This window comes from Musca domestica, unplaced genomic scaffold, assembly GCF_030504385.1.
Source record: "Musca domestica strain aabys unplaced genomic scaffold, Musca_domestica.polishedcontigs.V.1.1 16, whole genome shotgun sequence".
NCBI classification, from domain to species: Eukaryota; Metazoa; Arthropoda; class Insecta; order Diptera; family Muscidae; genus Musca; species Musca domestica.
In genome coordinates, this window is record NW_026712219.1 from 9,251,671 (window position 1) to 9,274,181 (window position 22,511).

The following is a 22,511-nucleotide window of genomic DNA, read 5'->3' on the forward strand; positions in this document are numbered from 1 at the left end:
TATATCAAATGAAGTTTTAAAGGGTTTCTATCTATAAGAGAACCGTTAGGTGATTTCCATTCACAGAAGAGCTGCAGCAGGTCTTATCTTTATAGGAGAGCTTCATAAAAAGAAAGAAAGATCTCTGCTGTTTATATAAGAGTCCGCAAGGCTCATCGGGAGAGGAGGTAAAGCTTTACTATTTTTTACCCATAGATGCTCTACCGCTATAGTTCAGCAATTTAAGCTCTTCCCTTTATAGAAGAGTTGTTAAGGACTTCAATCTATGAAAGAACAGGTAAAGCTCTGCAATACATCACATAGCTTTTAAGATCTGGCAAAATAATAACTGTTGAAGCTCTTCGAGCCACAAAAGAGCTGCTGAAGCTCTTCTTACCCTAGAATAACTAGAGAAGAGCTGCATAAGCTTTTGTTGCTATATAAGAGCTGCAAGCTCATCTAGCCATAGAAGAGCTACTGAAGCCATAGAAGAGCTGTTGAAGCTTTTCTATCCATTGAACAGCTTTTGAATCTCTTCTAGCCATAGGAAAGCTTTCGATGCCCTTCTATCCATTGATGAACTGCTATGGCTTTTCTATCTAGAGAAGAGCTCATATATTAGCTGAAACTCTTCTATTTATAGTAGAGCTTTGAGGCTATTCTTTTCTCTCTCTATAGAGGTGCTGTTCAAGCTCTTCTATAAAATATTATTTAGAAGATCTTTTAAACACTTATATTTATAGAAAATCGGTTGAAGATTATCGCCGAATAAGAGAGGCGTTAAACCCCTTCTATGTCTAAAAGTGTTGTTAAGGGCCGCTCTTTCACAATAGCGGCCAAAGCTGTTTTACAGGGTGATATGAAAAAGCTACAACCAACTTCAGACTGCTGTCATTTTTAAGCTACTCATCTGATAGCTGTTAAAATTATTCTAGTGACAGCTCATTATATTTTTTATAGGCGTACAAAAGCATATTGGTGAGAATTTTCCAAAAAATAAAAGGTTATTCGTGATGGAATTCAAGCGTGACAGTGTGATTTCTTTATATTTGCCTGGAAAACCACAAGTGGCAATCGTTAGAGCTCTACAGCATTTAAAGGTGAATAAATATTTTGTGTCTTGTACCATCGCTCGTTACCGTGATACTGGTAGCGTAGCCCGACGCCTAGGAAGTGTACGGAACAAAAAGCAGCAAAATCGGCAGAAATGGTTCGAAAAGTAAAGAAGCGACTTGATCGAAACCCGCGTCGCAGTGGCCGAAAAATGGCTCGTGAGCTAAACTTATCTCAATATTGAAAACATTAGCTCGGGGTAAAGCCATTGAAATTCCTAAAAGTGCAAGAACTTGAATTCCACAGAAAGTAAATAGACTCAAATGAATTAAAGAGTTGCTTCGCTTGGCCGAAAGTGGTGAACTGCCGAATTTGGTTTTCTCCAATGAGAAAACAATCGTTGTCCAGCAGTTTGTAAACAAACAAAATTATCGTGTTTACTTGCCAAAAAGGTCACCTTCGGCTGGCCACCAGAACTCAAGCGCCGGCCACGGTGATGGTGTGGGCCGCCAAAACAGCCGATGGTCGCTCCAGCTCGTATTAATCGACCGTGGCATCGGAATAAATACCGAATATTATCGCGAAAATATTCTGGAGGATGTATTAAAGCCTTGAGCACGCAAATTTTTTGGCCGCAGACTTCGAACATTCCAACAGGACTCAGCACCATCGCACTCAGCACGCGCCACACAAGAATGGTTACAAAATGAGGTTCCTTGCTTAATTTCCAGCGCACAATAGCCACCAAAATCTCGGGGTACCAATAAGTTGGACTATTGTGTCTGGAGTATTTTGTATTTTTATGCTTCTACTCATAAAAGAGAGCGCAAAAGTCTTTTGTATACAGGAGAGCTGGTAAAAGTGTTCTCCATCCAGACAAACTGTTGAAGTTATTTTCGATATGGAAGATCTGATAGACGAAGAACTGGTATAAAAATTGTAAGACTTTTCTAACTTTGGAGAAGCCGGTAAAGCTTTTCGAAATATTCCGATTCCATTATTTATGTTTTCTCACTTTTTTCATGCATTTTGCTGCCAAAAAACTCATTATTATAATTTAATATTTTTCATCCTCCCACAACATTCATCCTCCATTATATCTTCCCACCATCTGACAAAGACTTAGCTGGTATTTGCTTTTGCCTTTTTTTATTTGTTCGAAATGATATTAATTAAATTAATTGAATAAAGAATGATTGTATCAAAAGCTTTGCCTTTTTTGTTTGTCAAACAAATACTTTGCTTGTAAAAACAAACAGAAGTTGAAAAAAACGGGAATTAATTTATTAAAATCTACTGGACTGGACACTTACTTGTAGGCATATTCCAGATTATCACCACATCCACCCCAATTCCAATCATCGTGGAGCTGTTTGGGTCTCGAACCGCTGGAACAGCCGCACGAAGCCAATTGACCATCGCGACAGGCACGTGCTATGAAACTGGTAACAGTGGCAGCAGCCAGGGCATGAATGAAAGCCATTTCCGGCGAACCTGCGAACAAGACATCAGAAAAAAGAAAATTAATTAAATGTCCATTAAAAAACTATAAAATATTCTTTTAAAGGTAATTCATCTTTAGCCGAATTATTAACACGCCAGGGATAATTTTTCATAGAAAAATAAAATTATGTAAAAATAGAAAGGCAGCTGAAATTTCTGAGAAATTTTGCTCCTCTTTTGTTTCGCCGGCCAGTATGAAATATGAACAACAGCGTTATGACTGGAAATTTGCCCTTTAATGAAGTCACCTGATGTTGAACTAATAAAGACATCCGTTTCTTGTGATCGCGGCCATCCTTAGCAGGCGAAGTAAAAAGTTTTCCACCAATTTGTGAGGGGCATGCTCTTTTTTGTCTTCGTTGAAGTTTTTTTTTTTTTTTTTTTTTTTTTGTTGCTACGTTTGTCATTACTTTATTAAGGATAAAGTTTCCGAAAGAACAAAAAGGAACAACTGAGAAACTAAATGAAGTAGAAAAAACGGACGGAACTTTATTTCGCGGCATCAGGAAACTCTCTTTTTAATGGCCAATGACATTTAATTAATAATGAATGAATTCTTTGAGCCGTTCGGCTGGGTTTTTCATAAGCCTTGGCCATTAATGTTCTTGCTGAGTGGCAGTGACAGTGAAAAGTTCTTTGACTGTCTTTGTCGACTGGCCATCACTCCAGCACTGCTGTAATTGGCGGCCCCGGGGCCAGGGAAATTTGAGAATTCTTAAAGCACTCAAAAGAGCGACCAAATTTTGAAGACTTTTGTAAATGTTTTTACGCACCTGAGTGGTCACGGCAAGAGAATAAAGGGAAAGAGCTAAAGAACAATTTTAAATAAGAAAATGCTTAAATATGAAAAACCGAAAATCATGTCTTGTATATTTCAAAAAATATCCCAAACATATTACCATTGTTTTCCCCTGCTCTATGCCACAAAAAAAGGACAGCATTTTTCTTATCAATTTACTGTCAGTTATTATTAAGTTTGACATTTCGTTGACATATCCTTCCCCCACAGAATGGGACATAAGATTTGGGAAACAACATCAAATTTCAATGATTTCAATACTCTTTTTTTGCGGTTGAGTGATTTTTAATGAAAAAGTTTATTTAAGCCGCTTATATTCAACATTTTATGGGCATCACTAATAAATAAATCAAAAGTGGTTAGAAAATCCTTTTCAAGGACTACTCGAGATGAATTGGAAACAATAAAAAATATATTCGTGTTTCACGGTGGTTGATTTGCTGTTCCCTTTGTCTATTATTAGGAATTCCTACAACGCAGTAGATAATTGTGGAAGAGGTTGGCAAAAAACAAAAACCCAGAAAAGGGGATGGAAGTGAACAACAGGTTTTCCAATTTTTCTTTTTTCCACAAAGTTTTTTTCATATTTTTGGCAATCCATCAAAAAACATAACTCTATTCAAAAATTAAACGCTTTGGATTTTTCGCTTTTTGGGAATCTCTGTAAATGCCATAGCAAATTGTTAATCGATTTGTGATGATTTCCCCTTTTGTATCGGCAGGACAATTTACATCATAATTATTAGTTTGAGGGCGTACAGTCAATCCATCATCAAGTGATTCGCCCAAAAAAAAGGACATCAAGGCAAAGTGTGCGGAAATTGCAGGAGGTGGTGATTGATAACATGTGCCAGCATGTGTTCCGAAATATTAGCAACCATGGATGTCAGATCATAATAATGATTGACGTTTTTCGAAGGTGACTATCGTATGTTAAATTGCTGCTGACAGGGGAACCAGAAGTTTCATAACCAAAAACAATACAAACAACTATTGAAGCTCTACTATCCATAGAAGAGCTATTGAAGCTCTTCTGTATATAGAAGAGCTAGTGAAGCTCTTCTGTAAATAGAAGAGCTATTGAAGCTCTTCTCTCCATGGAAGAGCTATTGAAGCTCGTCTCTCCATAGAAAAGCTATTGAAGCTCTTCTCTCCATAGAAGAGCAATTGAAGCTCTTCTAAATATAGAAGAGCTATTGAAGCTCTTCTATCCATAGAAGAGCTATTGAAACTCCATAGATATAAGAGCTATTGAAACTCTTCTATCCATATAAAAGCTGTTGAAGCTCTTCTATCCATAGACGAGCTATTGAAGCTCTTCTATACATAGAAGATGTATTGAAGAAGAAGAGAGGAGTCATAGAAGAGCTCTTCTATACATAGAAGATCCATTTAAGTTCTTATATACATAGTAGAGCTATTGAAGCTCTTCTATACATAGAAGAGCTATTGAAGCTCTTCTATACATAGAAGAGCTATTGAAGCTCTACTATACATAGAAGAGCTATTGGAGCTCTTCTATCCATAGAAGAGCTCTTGTAGCTCTTTTCTCCACAGAAGAGCTATTGAGCAATTGAAGAAGAGAAGAACTCGTCTATGAAAGACTCTCTCATCCACAATACCCTTGAAAAAATAAGTGCTTCACCAACTCTTCTATGAAAGATTCCCTGCTCCAACTTTCCTCTGTTTTAAATCTTCCACTCAATTTTGATGGCATTTTATGGGCCCATTGCCAGAAATTGTTATGTTCATAAATTTGTTTTTTTTTTCTCTTCTTTTTGGCAAAACAATAGCTCAAACTAACCGCTATTTTAGTGCAAAAGTCATAAAAATACTTTCTACTTTTGTGGTTAAAATGGAAAAGGCCCAAATACGTACGTACCTCATACATGACTGCAAATAACCCCTCTGACCAAAAGTACAAGAAGGAACACTTACCAACCAACAAGCCAACTATCATGGGTTGGCATATTTCCTAAACGGATATTTAACAAGGAACAAAAAAAAAAAAAATAAGGAACAAAAACAAAAATTTACATAAATGAACAAAAAATTTGTCTCCCACCCAACCCCTCTTTGTATACATTCAAAAACAAAAATTTCTGTTTCATACCTCACCCAAAAATCTTGTGGGGGAACACAATTTTTTACGCCTAACAAAACTTAATAGAAAAGTGAAAATTTTACATACTTGCAAGGCTTTTGCAAAAGTTTTGCACACCCTCACATCGACACACGTTCATATGAGATGATATATTAACTTCCTGTATGAATGCAAAGAATGGGTGAGAAAAAACGAAAGTCTACTGGACTTAGTGCCTGACGACTGAAGGGATAGTTTATGGAGTGCAGCATATTTTACAGTTGACTACATTTTTCATGGTTCATTTCATTTTTTTCCTTACCTTGGCTGAGTAGAAAGTTAGGCCAGGGTGTTTGCATGTTACCAAAATGCGTCATATCATTAGAAGTTAGACAATGGCTTTAGAATTTTTAAGGATCAAGACAAGGAATGCTGGTAACGACCTCAAATTAAGGTACTGGAATTTATGAGGTTTTCCGGGGTAAAATTTAAATTTTGATGTTGGAGTTTTGAAGTTAGCCATTCCTAGAGGATGAAATGAAGTAAGCCCATTTAAAATAGGTATTCTTTCGAAGACAAGCCGAATTTTCATTGATGTGGAATAAGAAGGTTTCAATGTCTAGATAGCTTCAGAAAGTTCTTTTTAGTGAATCGTTTAAAGACCTGATGAAAGAAGTCTTTGTAGATGAGCTGAGGAGGGTACTTACATACGAGCTGAAAGGAGTCCTCATAGGTGAGCTGAAGGGTGTCCTTTTAAATCAGTTAAAGGGAGCTATCTTACACGAGCTTCATAGAGCCTGTCAAAGTCAAAGATGAATGGAGCCTTACGAAGATGAAGTGAATGGAACCATTCTGAGACAGACTAGATAGATCCCCGGATAGACGGGCCGGCGGGATAGTCGTATATGAACTGTGAGTCTCTAAACACGAGCTACACACGGGGTCACTATAGCCGAGCTGTATGGAGTCGCTATGGAGGTAGTCTTTATAGAAGAAGTAGAGGGATTCTCTCCAGTTGGGCTGTAGAGCGTTTCCCTTGACGAGATAGAGTGAAACCCTCTAGACGAGCTGGAGGGATTCACTCTAGATGAGTTGGAAGAATTCTATCTAGACGAGCGGAGAAAGTCTCTATAGATGAGCTGGAGGGAGTTTCCCTAGGCAGGCTGCAGGGAATCTCTCTAGGCGAACTGGAGGGAGTCTCTCTAGAGGAACTGGAGGAAGTTTCTCTAGACAAACTGGAGAGAGGTCCTCTAGACGAAGTGCAGGGAGACTCTATGGACGAGGTGGTGGAACTCTCTTTATAGGAGTTGGTGGGAGTTTCTATAAACGAGCTGGTTGGAGTCTCTTTAAACGAGCTTGTGGGAGTCTCTCATGACGGGTTAGAAAGGATCTACAGAGAGGAAATAAAATGAGTCACTCCAGTCGAGATGAAGGGAGTATCTATAGACGAACTGGAGGGAGTTTCTCTATACGTATTGGAGGGAGTTTCTCTATACGAACTGAAGGGAGTCTCTCTAGATGAACTGGAGGGAGACTCTCTAGACGAACTGCAGAGTGACTCTATAGACGAGCTGGTGGAAGTCTTTTTATAGGAACTGGTGGTAGTTTCAATGAAAAAACTGGTGGGAGTCTCTCAAGACGTGCTAGAAAGAATCTACCGAGAGGATATAAAATGAGTCATTGCAGTCGAGCTGGTGATAGACTCTGTAGACGAGCTGAAGGGAGTTTCTCTGAACGAATTGGAGAGAGTCTCTGTATACGAACTGGAGGGAGTCCTCTGGATGAACTGGAGGGAGACTCTGAATATAGCATCCATAGACGAGCTGGTGGGAGTCTCTATAGAGCTAGAGGGAGTGTTTATAGAGCTAGAGGGAGTCTCTCAAGACGAGCCTGAGAGAGACGAGCTGGGGAAACTTCATAGATGAGCTGAAGAAATTCTATCGAGATGAGATAAAAGTAGTCACTCCAGATGAGCCGGAGTGAGACTCATTAGACGAGCTGTTGAGGGTAGGGACTCTCTATAGGGGAGCTGAAGGAAGTAAGTCCTCATTGAAGAGCTGTATGGAGAGAACCCCCGTACAGGAGTTCAGGGATATCTCTCAAGATAACTGCAGAGAGTTTCGAAAGACAAGCTGTAAGCAATCTCTCTTATGCAGAGGGCCCCCCGTAAACAGAGAGTACCTTTCATAGAAAACGTTGAATGTATGATCTGGCGAGAGGAATATAGAATGGACTGCTGTAGGTGGTTTTTTCATAAACAAGCTGTAAAAAGACCAAATAGATGAGAGAGGAATTTTTCCATAGACCATCAGAAAAAGGGAATCTTTCGAACATGAGCTGAGCTGGAGGGCCTCTTTTATTGATAATTTTAGGCAGAGAGATTGAGAGTTACTAAAATATGAACTGAAGCCAAACCTTAAGTGAAGAGGAGGTGACCTTCAGAACAGAGAGAATCTCTCATAGAAAACGTTGAATGGACTGCTGTAGGTGTTTTTTTTTTTTATAGACAAGCTGTAAAAAGTCAAAATAGACGATAGAGGAATTTTTCCATGGACCATCAGAAACAAGGAATCTTTCGTACATGACCTGAAGAGACAGGGCCTCTTCTATGGATAATTTAAGGCAGAGAGATAGAAAGTTACTAAAAAATGAACCGAATTCAAAACTTAAGTGAAAAGGAGGTGTTATGGAAGTATCCAATGTCGATTTGAAGGGTATGTTCATTGATGAATTAAATGCAAGGAATCTTCAATGGACGCAACAAAGGGATTACTGATTGATCGATAACTGTCAAAAAATAAACTTACATTCATGCAAACAAAACATTTACATGTGCCATTGTTCGACAGTCAATGATTGAATGCCCCTCATACAATCACCAAACATTGAAAGCCATATAGGGGTGATTTCAATAGATTAGCATAATACGGAAATCGTTTAATAGAAATAAAAATCAGGGAAGGGAAATATTCATCAGTGGGAGTCCAAATGATTTTTTGACCACATCTGAGCTATTGTATTGAGAATGGTAACTGGATATTTCCATTGTGTATTGATATGATAATTTTTGCTAAAAGGTTCCTTCCAATGTGGCCTTTGACATAATGAATTGTTTTTTTTTTCTGTTCATAGACCCCAAATTGACTTCTTTTAAGATGTGGATATTGGCAACAACATGAATGTTGAATGACACATTCGGAGGGGTGGTGACCAAGGGAAGGAATTATCACATTGCAAATATCTCTCTGTTTCCCACACACACACAGACATACTCGCTCACTCACGAAAATGATGAAGGGAATAGGATTTCAATTAATGTATGACCAACAACACATCCTAGACAAGGATATGTTGTTATACGCTCTTGCAACATGCTGCGAATGCATGCATGAATGAATGAGTGATTTTCCCGAAGAAGAGGGGTGGGGGTTGCGTTATTTGATTCCTATCACCAAATACAAAAAAAATGTATACAAAACAAACATATGATTTCGATCTCTTTGTATTTCAATATTTTTTTCCGCCTTTTGCATGGTTGGATATTAGTTTAGTTCCTTTCAATTGGAATTCTTTAACAATTCATTTGAAGAAAAAATAACATGCTGTGCCTGATGTTACCGTTATATGTTAAATACCCTGGTACATCTAATATTGTATACCCACAACTGTCATATTTTCCCGGCTCTTTGACTTGCAAAAGTTCAATATCAAACAAAAATCCCATTCCATAAAAAATACGAACAAAAACAACAACATGTAATCGAAACCATTGAGCTATGCAAATATTCCCTTTTTTGCCACCAATTCCATTGGGGATGGGGACAAACAACATCAGCGAACTCACTTGCGTATGCAAAGGCATAACAAAAAAGGTCATGTTTTATTAAACAAACACAAATGTTGAAATGTCGACATTGACTGTTGATTGGTCGGTTGGCAAAGCTGGCGGACTGGCTGGCTGCTTGGTTGGTTCTGTGTTTGGTTAGTTATGCCTCTGCCACTGCTGTTGTCATCTTTCTATTTTATTCAACATTTTAAATAATTGATAAATCTTTTGCAAACATCTCATGTTTCATAATTTAGAGAGGGGGAAGGGGGGAAAGTACAACCAAACCGACTATAGCAAAAAATGACAAGACAAAGAAAAACAATAAACCCTGGAAAAGAGGAGGGAAATCTTTTAAGCTGCTAAAACGTTAAAGTCAATATTTATTGGGTTTTTGTGGAAGATTTTCATTTCTAAGAATTTTCTGATTTTTTTTCCTTTATTTAGAGGCTTATTAGCCTTTAATCTTAATTCAAACAGAAAAATATTGAAATGCGTTAAAGCGGGGGATATATTGCAGACAAGTTGGAATCGATCATGGGCTAGCTGATAAGGTATTACTTGAATTTATGATCTAAGAGGAGCCTTTCATAGAAAGGCCATCATAAACTTAGAAGCTGAAGCAAGTCTTTCGTACATAAGGCAGGTCTTTCGTACATAAACTTAGAAGCTGAAGCAGGTCTACCGAACATGAGGTAGGGAATTCCAGAATAGACTAGATGAAGAAAATATTTATAAATGAAGAGGGAGCCGAAAAGCCGAAGCTGGAATTATTTTAGAGGTCAGCTGAGGTAGAAAATCTCAAATAGCAGGACTAATCAGTGAGTCTTTCATATGCAAGCCAAAGCAAGGAGTTTTTAGAGGCGGGCAGAAGCATTAAGGCTTCTGTATCCGCAAAAGGAATATTGAAGAAGGAAGTCTTTTTCCAGACGAGATAAAAAACAGATAATTTCTCCCCAAATCCCCGAACCTAAAAGTAGAAGTCTTTATCAGACGAAGTGAACAACAGATGGTTTTGCTCCAGATGAGCTGAAAACAGGGAGTCATTTTTCAGACAATCTGAATCAGGGATAAGCTAAAATATTGGCAGCCATACTCCGGACGAAGTAAAAAGTAGGTGGTCCTTCTCCAAACGAGCTGAAAAACAGGGAGTTCCCTCCAGAGAGAAATTGGTAGGGTCTACTTAGGCGAGCTGCGAAATGCGTAGTCTTGCTCCAGATAACCAGAAGAAAGGCGTCTTTCTCCAAAAGAGCTGGAAAACAGAAAGTTCTCCAACTGCTACATAGACGAGGTGAGCTAAATGCAGTTTTCATAGACGAGGCGAGGTAAATAAAGTTTTAAAAGGCTAGTTGAGGCAATTTTGTTCACGAGCAGAAGTCTTAAAAGCAGCTTGAACGGCATCTCTGTAGACGGCCTGAAAACCTTTGATACAGACGTCCAAAATATAGTTTTTAATACGAGTGGAAGGCCGACCTTTTTGAAGACATCATGGACGTCGCTATAGACGACGGTATGAACGCTCTGAAGGGCGTATTCATAGATTGTCTGAAGGGTTCGTCCACAGATCGCGAAAAGGACGTCTCTATAGAGGGCCCGAAGGACGTCTCTATAGACAGCCCGAATGACGTCTCTATAGACGGCCCGAATGACGTTTCTATAGACGGCCCGAAGGTCCGACCTTTTTGACGATATCATGGACGTCGCTATAGACGAGTTGAAACTCGTCTCTTGAATAGCATATCCTAAGACGGCCAGAAGGACACCTTTATAGATGGTCTGATAGTTGTTTTTTTCGAAGGCATAAAGGGTTGGAAGTGCGCCTCCATAGATGGTCTAAAGGGCACATCTACAGATCGTGAAAAGGATGTTTTTATAGACGGTCCCAAGGACGTCTCTATAGTCGGCCCGAAGGATGTCTCTATAGACCGCCTAAAGATAATATCTATAGGCGGACAGTAGGAGGTCTCAGCAGACGGCCCAAAAGGTCATCTCTACATACGGCCTAAAGGTCGACTCAACAGACGGCCTAAAGGTCGACTCAACAAACGGCATAAAGGTCGACACAAGAGACGACCTAAAGTTTATCTCTACGGCCTAAAGTTTATCTCTACAGACGGCCAAAAGATTGTCTCTACCGACGGCCAGGGAGACGCCTCTATAGACAGCCAGAAGTCCATTTCTGTAGACGGCCAGAAGGATGAAAGATGAAGATTGGTTAAATTGAATTCAAGTGAATTACTTTTCTTTCAGACAAGTTGGAATCTTCTTTTCTTTAGACAGGCTGAAGCACGTATCTAAGGCGATTTGGAGGTCAATTTTATAGAGGACCTAAAGTAGGTCTTTATGGACGACTAGAGGCGACTTGAGTGACGTCATTATAAATGGTTTATTGTTATTTTCTCTATGGAAAATATAAATAACAACCCTGCTGCCGAACCAACTTTTCCCACAAGCCAATTCATATTTGATTTGAAAGTTGTAAATTTAATTTCCTTCACCATTACAATTATCCTTGGATATGTTGGCCATTACTGTACACACTTGCTTCTGCCTCATCCCCGCTTCCATGCTAAAGTTCTAAGCAAACTATCATTACAACATACAACTACAACAACAACTACAAACCAACCAACTAACTAACTGCTTGTAAAATGTTTATTTTTGAAAAGTTGTATGAAAAGTAAACATCAACTTAAACTGGCCCGTATAATTTTCATCACTGCATATACATAGGTATGGCGATTTGCACTACAGATGTAATAGCACACATACAAACATATTATATATGTGTGTGTGTGTGTGTATAAATGCTGGTGTACATCATAATGTCCATCATTGTATGTTCCATGCACACCGTTAGCTTTAAAGCTATGCAATTACAACTAGACACTGAGAGATAGTCAGTCCTGCTCGGCATGGAAGGAGTGAGCAAACAACTATGTAAAACAGTCATTCAGTCGAGTCAAGTCGTTTCGACTCGACTCGAGTCAAGTCAAGTAGCTAAGCAAAAGTGTTCTTAACTTGAATTTATTTGTTTTGCTAGTTTTGTGTTTGGACAGCGTTATAAAAACACGCAACGCATCAATTTCTGCTCTCAATAAAAGCACAATGTTAAATGAATAATTGAAACTTTAATAATGAATAAGTAGGGGGTGGTAAATATGTGAGGAATGAGGAGGGAAGGGTTTTGAGCTAGACTAGGGTGGATAATCGCACTAGTCATTCAACAAATTTATTGATGTTGAGAGATGTCTTGTGTGTCAGAATTATGGAAAATTTAAGGTGATTTAAAGTTCAACGATAGCTCTAATGTGCACTTGATATTTCATGGAAATTTTTGGAATGTGTTTCTACTGTCTGAATATAAATATATATATATTTGCATATTTATGCAAAGCTTTCTAGCTGTTTATTTATTTTTGTTATTAATTAATTTTATTATTTTTTTTTTTTTAATTTTTTTTAACCAAAATTCCGTTTTATAGGATATAATTCAAATTTCGGGTTCTAATTCTTAAATTCACTATTCGAAAAAGTAATAGGATGTTTTCGATGTCATCGAAACTCCAGAATCAAACTAAAAATATGCTTATTTCGCTTTCTGTGAGTGTTTTGTTTTTCAAAATCTTGAACACTATGTGGGCGAGGTACTAGAAGAGTTGGTTCGATCTCTACCATTTTTCCAACAAATGTTGTGTTGATGGAAATATTGAGATGTATCAAGTCTGAATGGAATCGGATGTTAATTTCGCGTTTTATGGGCTTCATGGATATTCACAATTTTGGCCCTTTGTGGGGGAAGTACCAGAAGGAGTGGACCGATACATTACATCTTCACAGCGTATCTTGTATTAGTATAAATAATGGGATGTATGAAATATGAGGAGAACCGGAAGCGTATTTCGGATTTTATAATAGTTTTGGTTATTCTAAACCTTAACCTTTGTGGGGAAGTAACATAAGGAATGGTCCGATCTCTACCATCATTATAACAGATCTTGTGTTGATGGAAATCTTTAGATGTACCAAGTTTGAATGGAATCAGATTTTAATATCGCGTTTTATGAGCTTTATGGATGTTCAAAATGTTGAACCTTTGTGTGGGAGGTACCGCAAAGAGTGGATTAATATATCCCATCTCCACACCAGATCTTGGGTAAATACAAATTATTTGATTTGTGTAATTTGAAGATAATCGAAGTCTTATATCACACTTTATAAGAGTTATAATAATTCAGAATTTTGCCCCTTTGGGGGAGTTACTTGATGGATTGGGTTGATATTGTCCACATTCGCACATGACCGGGCACTGATGTAAATATTAGGATTTGCAAAGTTGGAGCAAAATCCTCTATTCTTTTTCGTTTCTCTGTCTATGCAGTAAAACATTTTATTTTTATTTTTTTTTTTTTTTTTTTGAAAATTTCGACCTATTATGGGGGAGTTACCACAAAGAGTGAACTGATATTGCCCATCTCCGAACTCGATCTAAGTTTGATAATTTTATTATGATGTACCATGTTTGGGCCAAATCGGATACTGCCTTCGAAAGTCATCGTACTCACCAACCAGCCAGACATCGCTAGATCAAATCCAAATGTCCTGCAACGGATTTAGCCCAAAGATGCCTAGGGTTTAAAACTGTTATTTTAATGGGGTACATTTTGGCCGTATCAAATGATACATACCCTCTCAGGAGTTATCGTGCGCACCAGCCAGACAGACGGGCGGGCATAGCTAGAACTACTCTAAATGTCCGGAAACGGATTTGGTCGAAAGAGACCTAAGGTCTAAAACCGTTATTTCGATGAGGCACGTTTTGGCCGTATCAAATGATATATTCCTTCTCTAGCCATATGGCTGAGTGTAGAAAGAGGATGGGATGTATCCGTGGCCTCCATTTGGAATCTTGCCATAAAAGCTCAATATTTTTATTAAGAAAAAGTTACGTTTAAATATCGGTGTTCACCAGTCTTAGCTCCGCATCAAAGGGTCAACATTTTGATAAATAACTGGGAGTTTTCCTTTATTTGTTTTCTCTTTAAGACAGCTTTGTCTTGAGTTTATTAAAGTCCATTTGAAATTAGCACTCCAAACTACATTATTCATATTGACAAATATACACTTTGTTAAATACACAATGCAACAACTTTCAATGTAAATATCTTTTATATATGTGTGTACGTGCGTGCATGAAAACTCTCTCTCTCTCTCTATCTCTCTCTCTCTCTCTGACACATTCCACCAACCAAGAAAAGTTCATTGTATGACATTTGAAATATTCATGGATTCATTTACAAAACGGAATCTAATTAAACATTTAATTATAATCTCACTAACAATTCTAGTGTGCCTCCAGTGCCTTTCGAGTCCTCCGAAATTCTCTTAGCGTGCAAGTCAAGCAAACATCTGTGAACCCGCATATCACAATCGTAAATAAGTTCTGTCAGCATAGAGAACAACAGAAAGTTTTTGGCAGAAATTATTTATTCAGTATCCTTTTGTTGTTTAGTTTAGTTTAATATGATTTCATTATCACAACTAAAACAGTTATGAGCAATATATGGATGAGTGAGCGTGTATGTGTGCGTTTGAATGCGGGAGAAGTTTAGTTGATCTAGGTCGAGAACGATGTCGAAGGCAAAACAATATCATACAGCCGACAAGTGTTGCCTTTGGGGCCTAATGGGGGTTAGGAGTTAACAATGACAGCTAGTGTCAATACGATACAAAACCAAGGAGAAGAACTTCTCCCTCTCTCTCCATCCCCCTTCTCCCACCTACAGGCAACAATGTTATATTTTAATTCCTTTAAATATATCTTTCATTAAATAATAAAATTCATATTAATTTCCAGGCATCCCACGTATGACTTTATGCCATGGAAATTATGAAACTGATACCTAAATTCGGCTCGGTGAAGTATTTTTGAAACCTGTGTGTGTGTATGTATATACAAAAATTGTAGAACAACAGCCGAAAGGCTTATGTCAGAACAATGATGAAGACAACATATCAGCGCAAAAGTCATTCATTTTTGCGTAAGTACTTTGAGATAGCAAACATTAGAGAAAGTGAGTATGTGTGGCAACATATATGAATGTGGGAGTTCATTTTAACCACAATTGTCTAAGGATTTAGAAAAGTGGTAAATGATGCCGGCGTGGGCTACAAACAAATGTGGGTTGCCTTTTACAATGAGCTAATCTTATTAAAATGGAGCATGTAAAGACGAGTGTTGATAAGGCAGTGAGTGACGCACTTTTTGTACCCTTTGGTGGTAAGAAAATTTTTCATTAAAAATTGCGTCAAACTAATATTTTTTCCTATAAGCTATAAGGAGTCAAAGCCATGACATGGATTCAAAATATGAAGATAAGTCCCAATTTCCAGGAACGTGAGTGTACCCATTCTAGAACTGATTTCAATGTCGCAAAGTCTTAAAAGCATTTCTTTATGATAGATTGCCATATTTCATTTATTCAGATGCAAGTGCCCTGGAGGAGGTTTCAATAATTAGAACTAAATAGTAATTTCTTAAAAGCAAGAAAAATGGGTATGGTGATGCATTTGTCTTATGGTAAAATTATAACCATCCTAAACTTTTGGAGTTTGTATATAAAAACCTACAACAAACTTGAACGTTTGAAATTATAATAAAAGGTTGTCGTATTTTGAAGTTTTAACGTCCTTTAAACAACAATTACATGGATTTGAAGTACAGGGCCATCTGATTCCATTTAACTCATGTACCTATTCGGATTTTTGTCACATAAATTATTTATAATAATACATTTTATTGTAAATAGATGGTCGTTGAAAGAGCTCAAAATCCCATAAAAGCCACACAGAATTCCCTTTAGCTTAGAATTTTTTCTTAAAATAGATTTTTTTATAAACGGAGCAAAATATTAGCATTTCTAAATTAAAGTTGAATTTACGCATTACATTATCCACGTCATCAAGATGACGTAGATACATTATCCACGTTATCAACATGACGTAGATACATTATCCACGTCATCAACATGACGTAGATATATTATCCACGTCATCAACATGACGTAGATACATTATCCACGTTATCAACATGACATAGATACATTATCCACGTTATCAACATGACATAGATACATTATCCACGTCATCAAGATCACGTAGATACATTATCCACGTTATCAACATGACGTAGATACATTATCCACGTCATCAACATGACGTAGATACATTATCCACGTCATCAACATGACGTAGATACATTATCCACGTCATCAACATGGCGTAGATATATTATCCACGTCATCAACATGACGTAGATACATTATCCACGTTATCAACATGACATAGATACATTATCCACGTCATCAAGATCACGTAGATACATTATCCACGTTATCAACATGACGTAGATACATTATCCACGCCATCAACATGACGATGATACATTATCCACGTCATCAACATGACGTAGATACATTATCCACGTCATCAGCATCAGTTAATGTGAATAGCTTATCCATTGTATTAAAAAGACACATATATTATCAACATTATTTAAACTACGAAGATACATTATCCACGTCAGTAGAATGAGATGTATGCATTGTCTATGCCATTAATATAATGAAAATACATTAGTTACGTCATTACTGTAACAAAGATACATTTTTTACGTCATTCATTTAATATGCAGATACGTTGATAACATCATTTTTAAGACGTAGATACTTTATCCATATTAATTTAAATATGTAGATACATTATCAAGTCAGTTGCAACATGTAACATCTACCTTGTTTCAATGCCATTTGGAACATGTATAGACATTTATGGATGTGTAGATACATCAATCGATGTCATTTGGAATGTTTAGATACATTATGGAATGTGTAGATACATAATCAACGTCATTTGGAACATGAAATACATTTCCGAACATATGGATACGTTATTCACGTCTTTGGATTATGAAGATATATTACTGAACATGTAGAAAAAATGTTTATGTCTTTTAGAATATGTAGATACATCATTGGATATGTAGATACTTTATTCGTGTATTTTGGAACATGTAGATATATTATTTAATATGTAGATAAATTATCAATGTTATTTCGATACATATTTGAATATATGGATAGATTATCCACTACATTTGGAACATATAGATACATTACTGAATGTGTAGATACATTATCTATGTCATTTGAAATATTTAGATACATTATGGAATATGTAGAAGCTTTATCCGAGTAATTTGAGGAATGTCGATACTTTATTAAATATGTAGATACATTAATGATGTAATTTCGAGCAAGTAGATACATGTCGTTTGGACATGTCATGTCAACATTTGACATTGAGATACAATACCCATTTCACTTGAAAAATGTGGTTTCACTATCAACTTCACCTAGAACGCCTAGATACATTTTCAATGTCATTTGGAATACGTAGATACTATATCTACGGCACTTCTAAGATGCAAATACATTTCCTTCACATAAAGTAGCTTGATTATGTCCCTCATTTCCATAACAATGGCAACCCTTTCGGTCTCCTTACTATCAAACCTCCACATGTTCGTAGCCACTTTTAATTTTTGTAAAAGCACATTTTTTTTCTCTTCTTCCTTTGAGTGGCATTTAGCAAATGTCATTTTAAGTCATTTGTTATTGCTACCGTGCTGTCACAAACATAATCACAAAGGAAAGAGCTCGACGCTCACATGGATAAGCGCAGCCATTCCCAGGGCAATAAAGATTTGTTAACATTTATGAAAACTGTCACTGATTAACCAAGCGTACCCATTCTTTTGTTTTTTCTTCTTCTTTCTCTACAGCTGGCCTCCACCACCAGCGAAAGTCTCAATGTCATACGCACAATACAAACGCTTAATGTTGGTGACATTAGCGAGTGGCCCGCCAAAATATCGTATGCACGTATTTCACCTTAGAGTAAATTAAATTTTATGGCACAGCTCTCGTTTAATATTAAACAAAAGCACGAAATGCCTCCAAAGGGGTTGTGAGAGGAGGATGTATTATCAAACCAATTCTTGCAACATTTAACAAGAATTGTGGTGGAGTTGAGTGAGGGGAAGTAAACAAAATTGAAGTTGGGTATAATCACAGATTACAGCAGCTCTGCATATATTAACTCAAGTAGTTGTGGGTCTGACTTCTTGTTTGGTGCATGGGTGGTATTTTTGAATTATGTACGAGACGAGAGGGAGAGTGAGAGAGCGACATAATGCGGAAGGAAAGCATTACTTACCCTTTCACAATATAACACTTGACATTATGATTACAAACGCAAGCGTTATCATCGTCATCATCTTCATAATCATTTATGCCATCATCACTAATGCATAAATGGCAGAAAGCGTAACGTATAGCAGGCATCGCTAGCTGCCAGACATAAGACTCATCCTCACCCTGTGATCAAAATATGCAAAAACAAATGGCTTGGAACCCAATGCCAAAAACCTTTTACCTTACCAGTGAGGCATTGCAAGACATTGGCCCCGAAGAACGACACCACCAACCACTTGTATGTGTACCCATCTCTGTGTGTGTGCCCATTCGAGTTTGTATAGAGGAGATCCTTTTAGACCAAAATTGCGTGTTATAACTACCAATTGTTTAATTTTTGTTGCTTTTCCCAAAATAATTTGTGGCAAAAATCCACATGGAATCAAAGTCATACTGAGACAATAACATGGAAGCAGATAACAGCTAGCTGCTAAACCCATCGTCATCATCAACCCCAATGTTCAGGGATCTTCCTCTCAATAGCTAGCTACTAAAGGATGTTACTTCCCATTGCAGGCGGTAAGGGGGTGCTGTGCGTTTTCGGTGAAAATGTTTACTCTTGTCTTTTATTTATGAAAAATCTGTTCACATAGAAGTGGTGGCTGTCTGCAGACACACACTCGCACACGTAAAATGATTTTCGTGGTAATGGGCCGGGAGATTAACCGGATCCTGTACAAATATGTACATATAGCGCGCCTTTTGTTTTGTGCGTGTAAATGTAATAAATGCTGATACCACTCGTAATTTAACAATTTGTTGCGGTTTCAAGTTATGATGCTGATAGTAATATTTACGATGGTTTGGTTGTTTAACTACCGAACTACCTACCTACCGACCTACCACCTAGTGTGCGAGCATCTTTAAAGGATGCTAATGTTGTTTGATTGTACATGTGGTACAGTGGGGCAGAAAATTATACACAATTCTGATAGATTTGATGAATACTATTTAAAATAAGAGAAATACCCTACAACCGGCATCTAGATAATGTATATGAAATAGTGTATATTCCTGCATTAAATAAATTAGTTTATGAAAATAGGCAAGAAAATACATAAAACAATTAAGCTAAAAAACGATTAATTATTTCAAATATAACAAATTTAATAGAACAGTGTTGGCTTGTTTGTTCGGGATACTATAGTATTTGCAGTAATTGCAAAATTTTGCAACAACAAAATTAATAAATTAAATTTGAAATTATTTTATAATGATTTCGGTAACAATTTTAAATTTTTCTTGCAATAATATACAGAAAAATCAAAATCTATACATTATATATACATTTTATAAGTCAACAAGTTAAAAAGCAGTAAATTCAGCCAAGAAAAACTTTGAATACCCTCCACCATTTGGATAGAATTTGGAAATTTTCAAAATTTTCGGCCCATTACCACGAAAATCATTTTACGTGTGAGTATTACACCTAAAATCGTCAAAATACCGAATATAGGGAGGTACTGATATATGGGGCCTATACGAAGACCTGGACCTGCATACAACATTTTGTGTCACAGACTGCAGTTACCATTACGAACTCTAAATACGTAATTGGAAACTACTCCGGTGAGTAATGACGCGAAAATCATCAAAATACCGAATATTGGGAGGTACCGTTATAGGGGGCTATACGAAGACGTGGACTTGCACAGACAATTTGCTGTCATAAGCTGTAGTATCCATTACGAACTACAAATGCCGAATTTGAAACAATTCCGGTGAATAATCTCGCTAAAATCATCAAAATACCGAATATCGGGAGGTACCGTTATATGGGGGCAATATGAAAACGTGGACTTACATGACCATTTACAAACTTAACCTGTCTACTGGCAAAATAAACATTGTGCAAAATTGTAGCCTTCTATCTCAATTCGTTCGAAAGATAGCGTAATTACTACAGACAGACGAAAATGTCATTATTTACGGAGTTATGGCCATTTTAAAGTTTTCATTAATTCATGCCTAAAAAAGTGATCACAAATAATAGCTAAAAACGCTGAAATGCCAATATTAAGGGAGTTATGGCAATTTTAAAGTTTTCATTAATTCATGCCTAAAAAAGTGATCACAAATAATAGCTAAAAATGCCGAAATGTCAATATTAAGGGAATTATGGCCAATTTAAACTTTACATTAATTCATGCCTAAAAAGTGATCACAAATAATAGCTAAAAACACCGAAATGTCATTATTTACGGAGTTATGGCCATTTTAAAGTTTTCACTAATTCATTCATAGTGTAGATATATTATCCACGTTATTAAAAAAATGTAGTAAATTCAATTTAAATAATGTAGATACATTATTTTTGATTTTTTGATATCTTAGATAATTATTCAAGTCATACACATTTTATAGATACATTATCCACGCCATTTTCATAGAGAAGATGCATTATTCTTGTTATTTTAATTGTGTGGATACATTTTCCACGCGATTTTAAAAGTGTATATACGTTAAAAACAGTGTATATACATTATGTACGTTATTTAAATAGTGTAGATACATTATCCACGTCATTTTCATAGAGCAGATACACTATTCTGCTTATTTAAATAATGTAGATACATTATCCATGTCATTTTCATAGTGTAGATACATTACTCTTTTTATTTAAATTGTGTAAATACATTATCCAAGCCATTTTCATAGCCTAGATACATTATTTTTGTTATTGAAATAGTGTAGATACGTTATCCTCTCTATTTGATAGCGTAGATACATTCATTTTGCTATTTTAATTGTGTGGATGTGTTATAGATTCTATTTTAAATGTGTAGGTACATCAAACACAGAGTAGATACATAATTCTTGTTATTTAAATAATGTAAAAAATATCTACATCATTTAAGGTTTATAGATACATAATCTTTGTCATTTATTTTTTTACACATATTATCCACGTCATTTAGGTTGATATATACATTATCCACGTTATAGATACATTACAAATAGCGCATATACATTATTCCTGTTATTTAAATAGTTAAGATACATAATCCACCTTATTTAAATAGTATATATAAATTATATAAGATAATTTAAAAGTGTAGTGGCCTCACCAATACATACACATTTTAATGGCATATATACATTACAAATAGTGTTGTAATCTTTTTTTGTTAAATGAAATAGTTATTATAGAAATTATCTACGGCATATAAATCTTATAGATATAATATCCACATCATAGGTAAAATGTAGACATCATTGAACATACACAATGATGACGCACTACAATGGTGCGATAATGTAAATAAAACATCCATATTATTTAGACACTCAGGATACATTATTTGGCTACTGAAGATGGATTATCCACGTCATTTGGATAATGTAGATACATAGATAATGTAGATACATTATCGACATCAAATAGATTGAATATGCATATATTATCTCCATTGAAGAGTGAAGTAGATAAATTGCACGCATGGTATTGAGGTTGAAGATACATTATCCAAACTATGCGGATAGGTCTTACCCATCAATGGTATAATATAGATTTTTGTATCTTCGTTATTTGGATAATGTAGATAAATAATCTAGGCTCATTTTCTTTCATAAAATATGTTTTTTACAATGCTTCTCTTCTTTCAGTCTCTGTACCACCGTTCATTAAATTTTACAAATTATTTGCACATTTTGTCCACCAAAAAAGGGTATTCGACAAAATCTGGCGTATGTGTGTGCGTATGCTAGCTATTGTCCCTTTTGCTTCTTTCACTCACCATCTCCAATCTGACTGCATGGCTTTGCATACGTCCTCTGGTCTATGGACCTTTTGTTTTTCGAAGGCCACCAAATAAACGGATATGAATCTAAGGATTCCGGATTTTAATGAAAAGGCTAGCATTCTTGACATTTGTCTGTGAGTTGTGGTGGTTTTACTTGTATGCGTCCTTTTACCGTTTTTTTTGGAGAGTGAGCGGTCTGAATCGCTAAATA

At 36.4% G+C, this 22,511-nt stretch overlaps 1 protein-coding gene across 2 annotated transcripts in view; it reads right to left on the reverse strand.

Annotated features, from left to right (window-relative positions):
• LOC101892275 (protein Wnt-5) overlaps positions 1 to 22,511 on the reverse strand; it is a 398,457-nt gene that overhangs the window by 79,886 nt on the left and 296,060 nt on the right. For both annotated transcript variants that reach the window (XM_020036814.2, XM_020036815.2), the window contains one exon: positions 2,346 to 2,526. In XM_020036814.2, the coding sequence (XP_019892373.1) occupies positions 2,346 to 2,526 (181 nt within the window). The remainder of the gene's footprint in view (positions 1 to 2,345; positions 2,527 to 22,511) is intronic.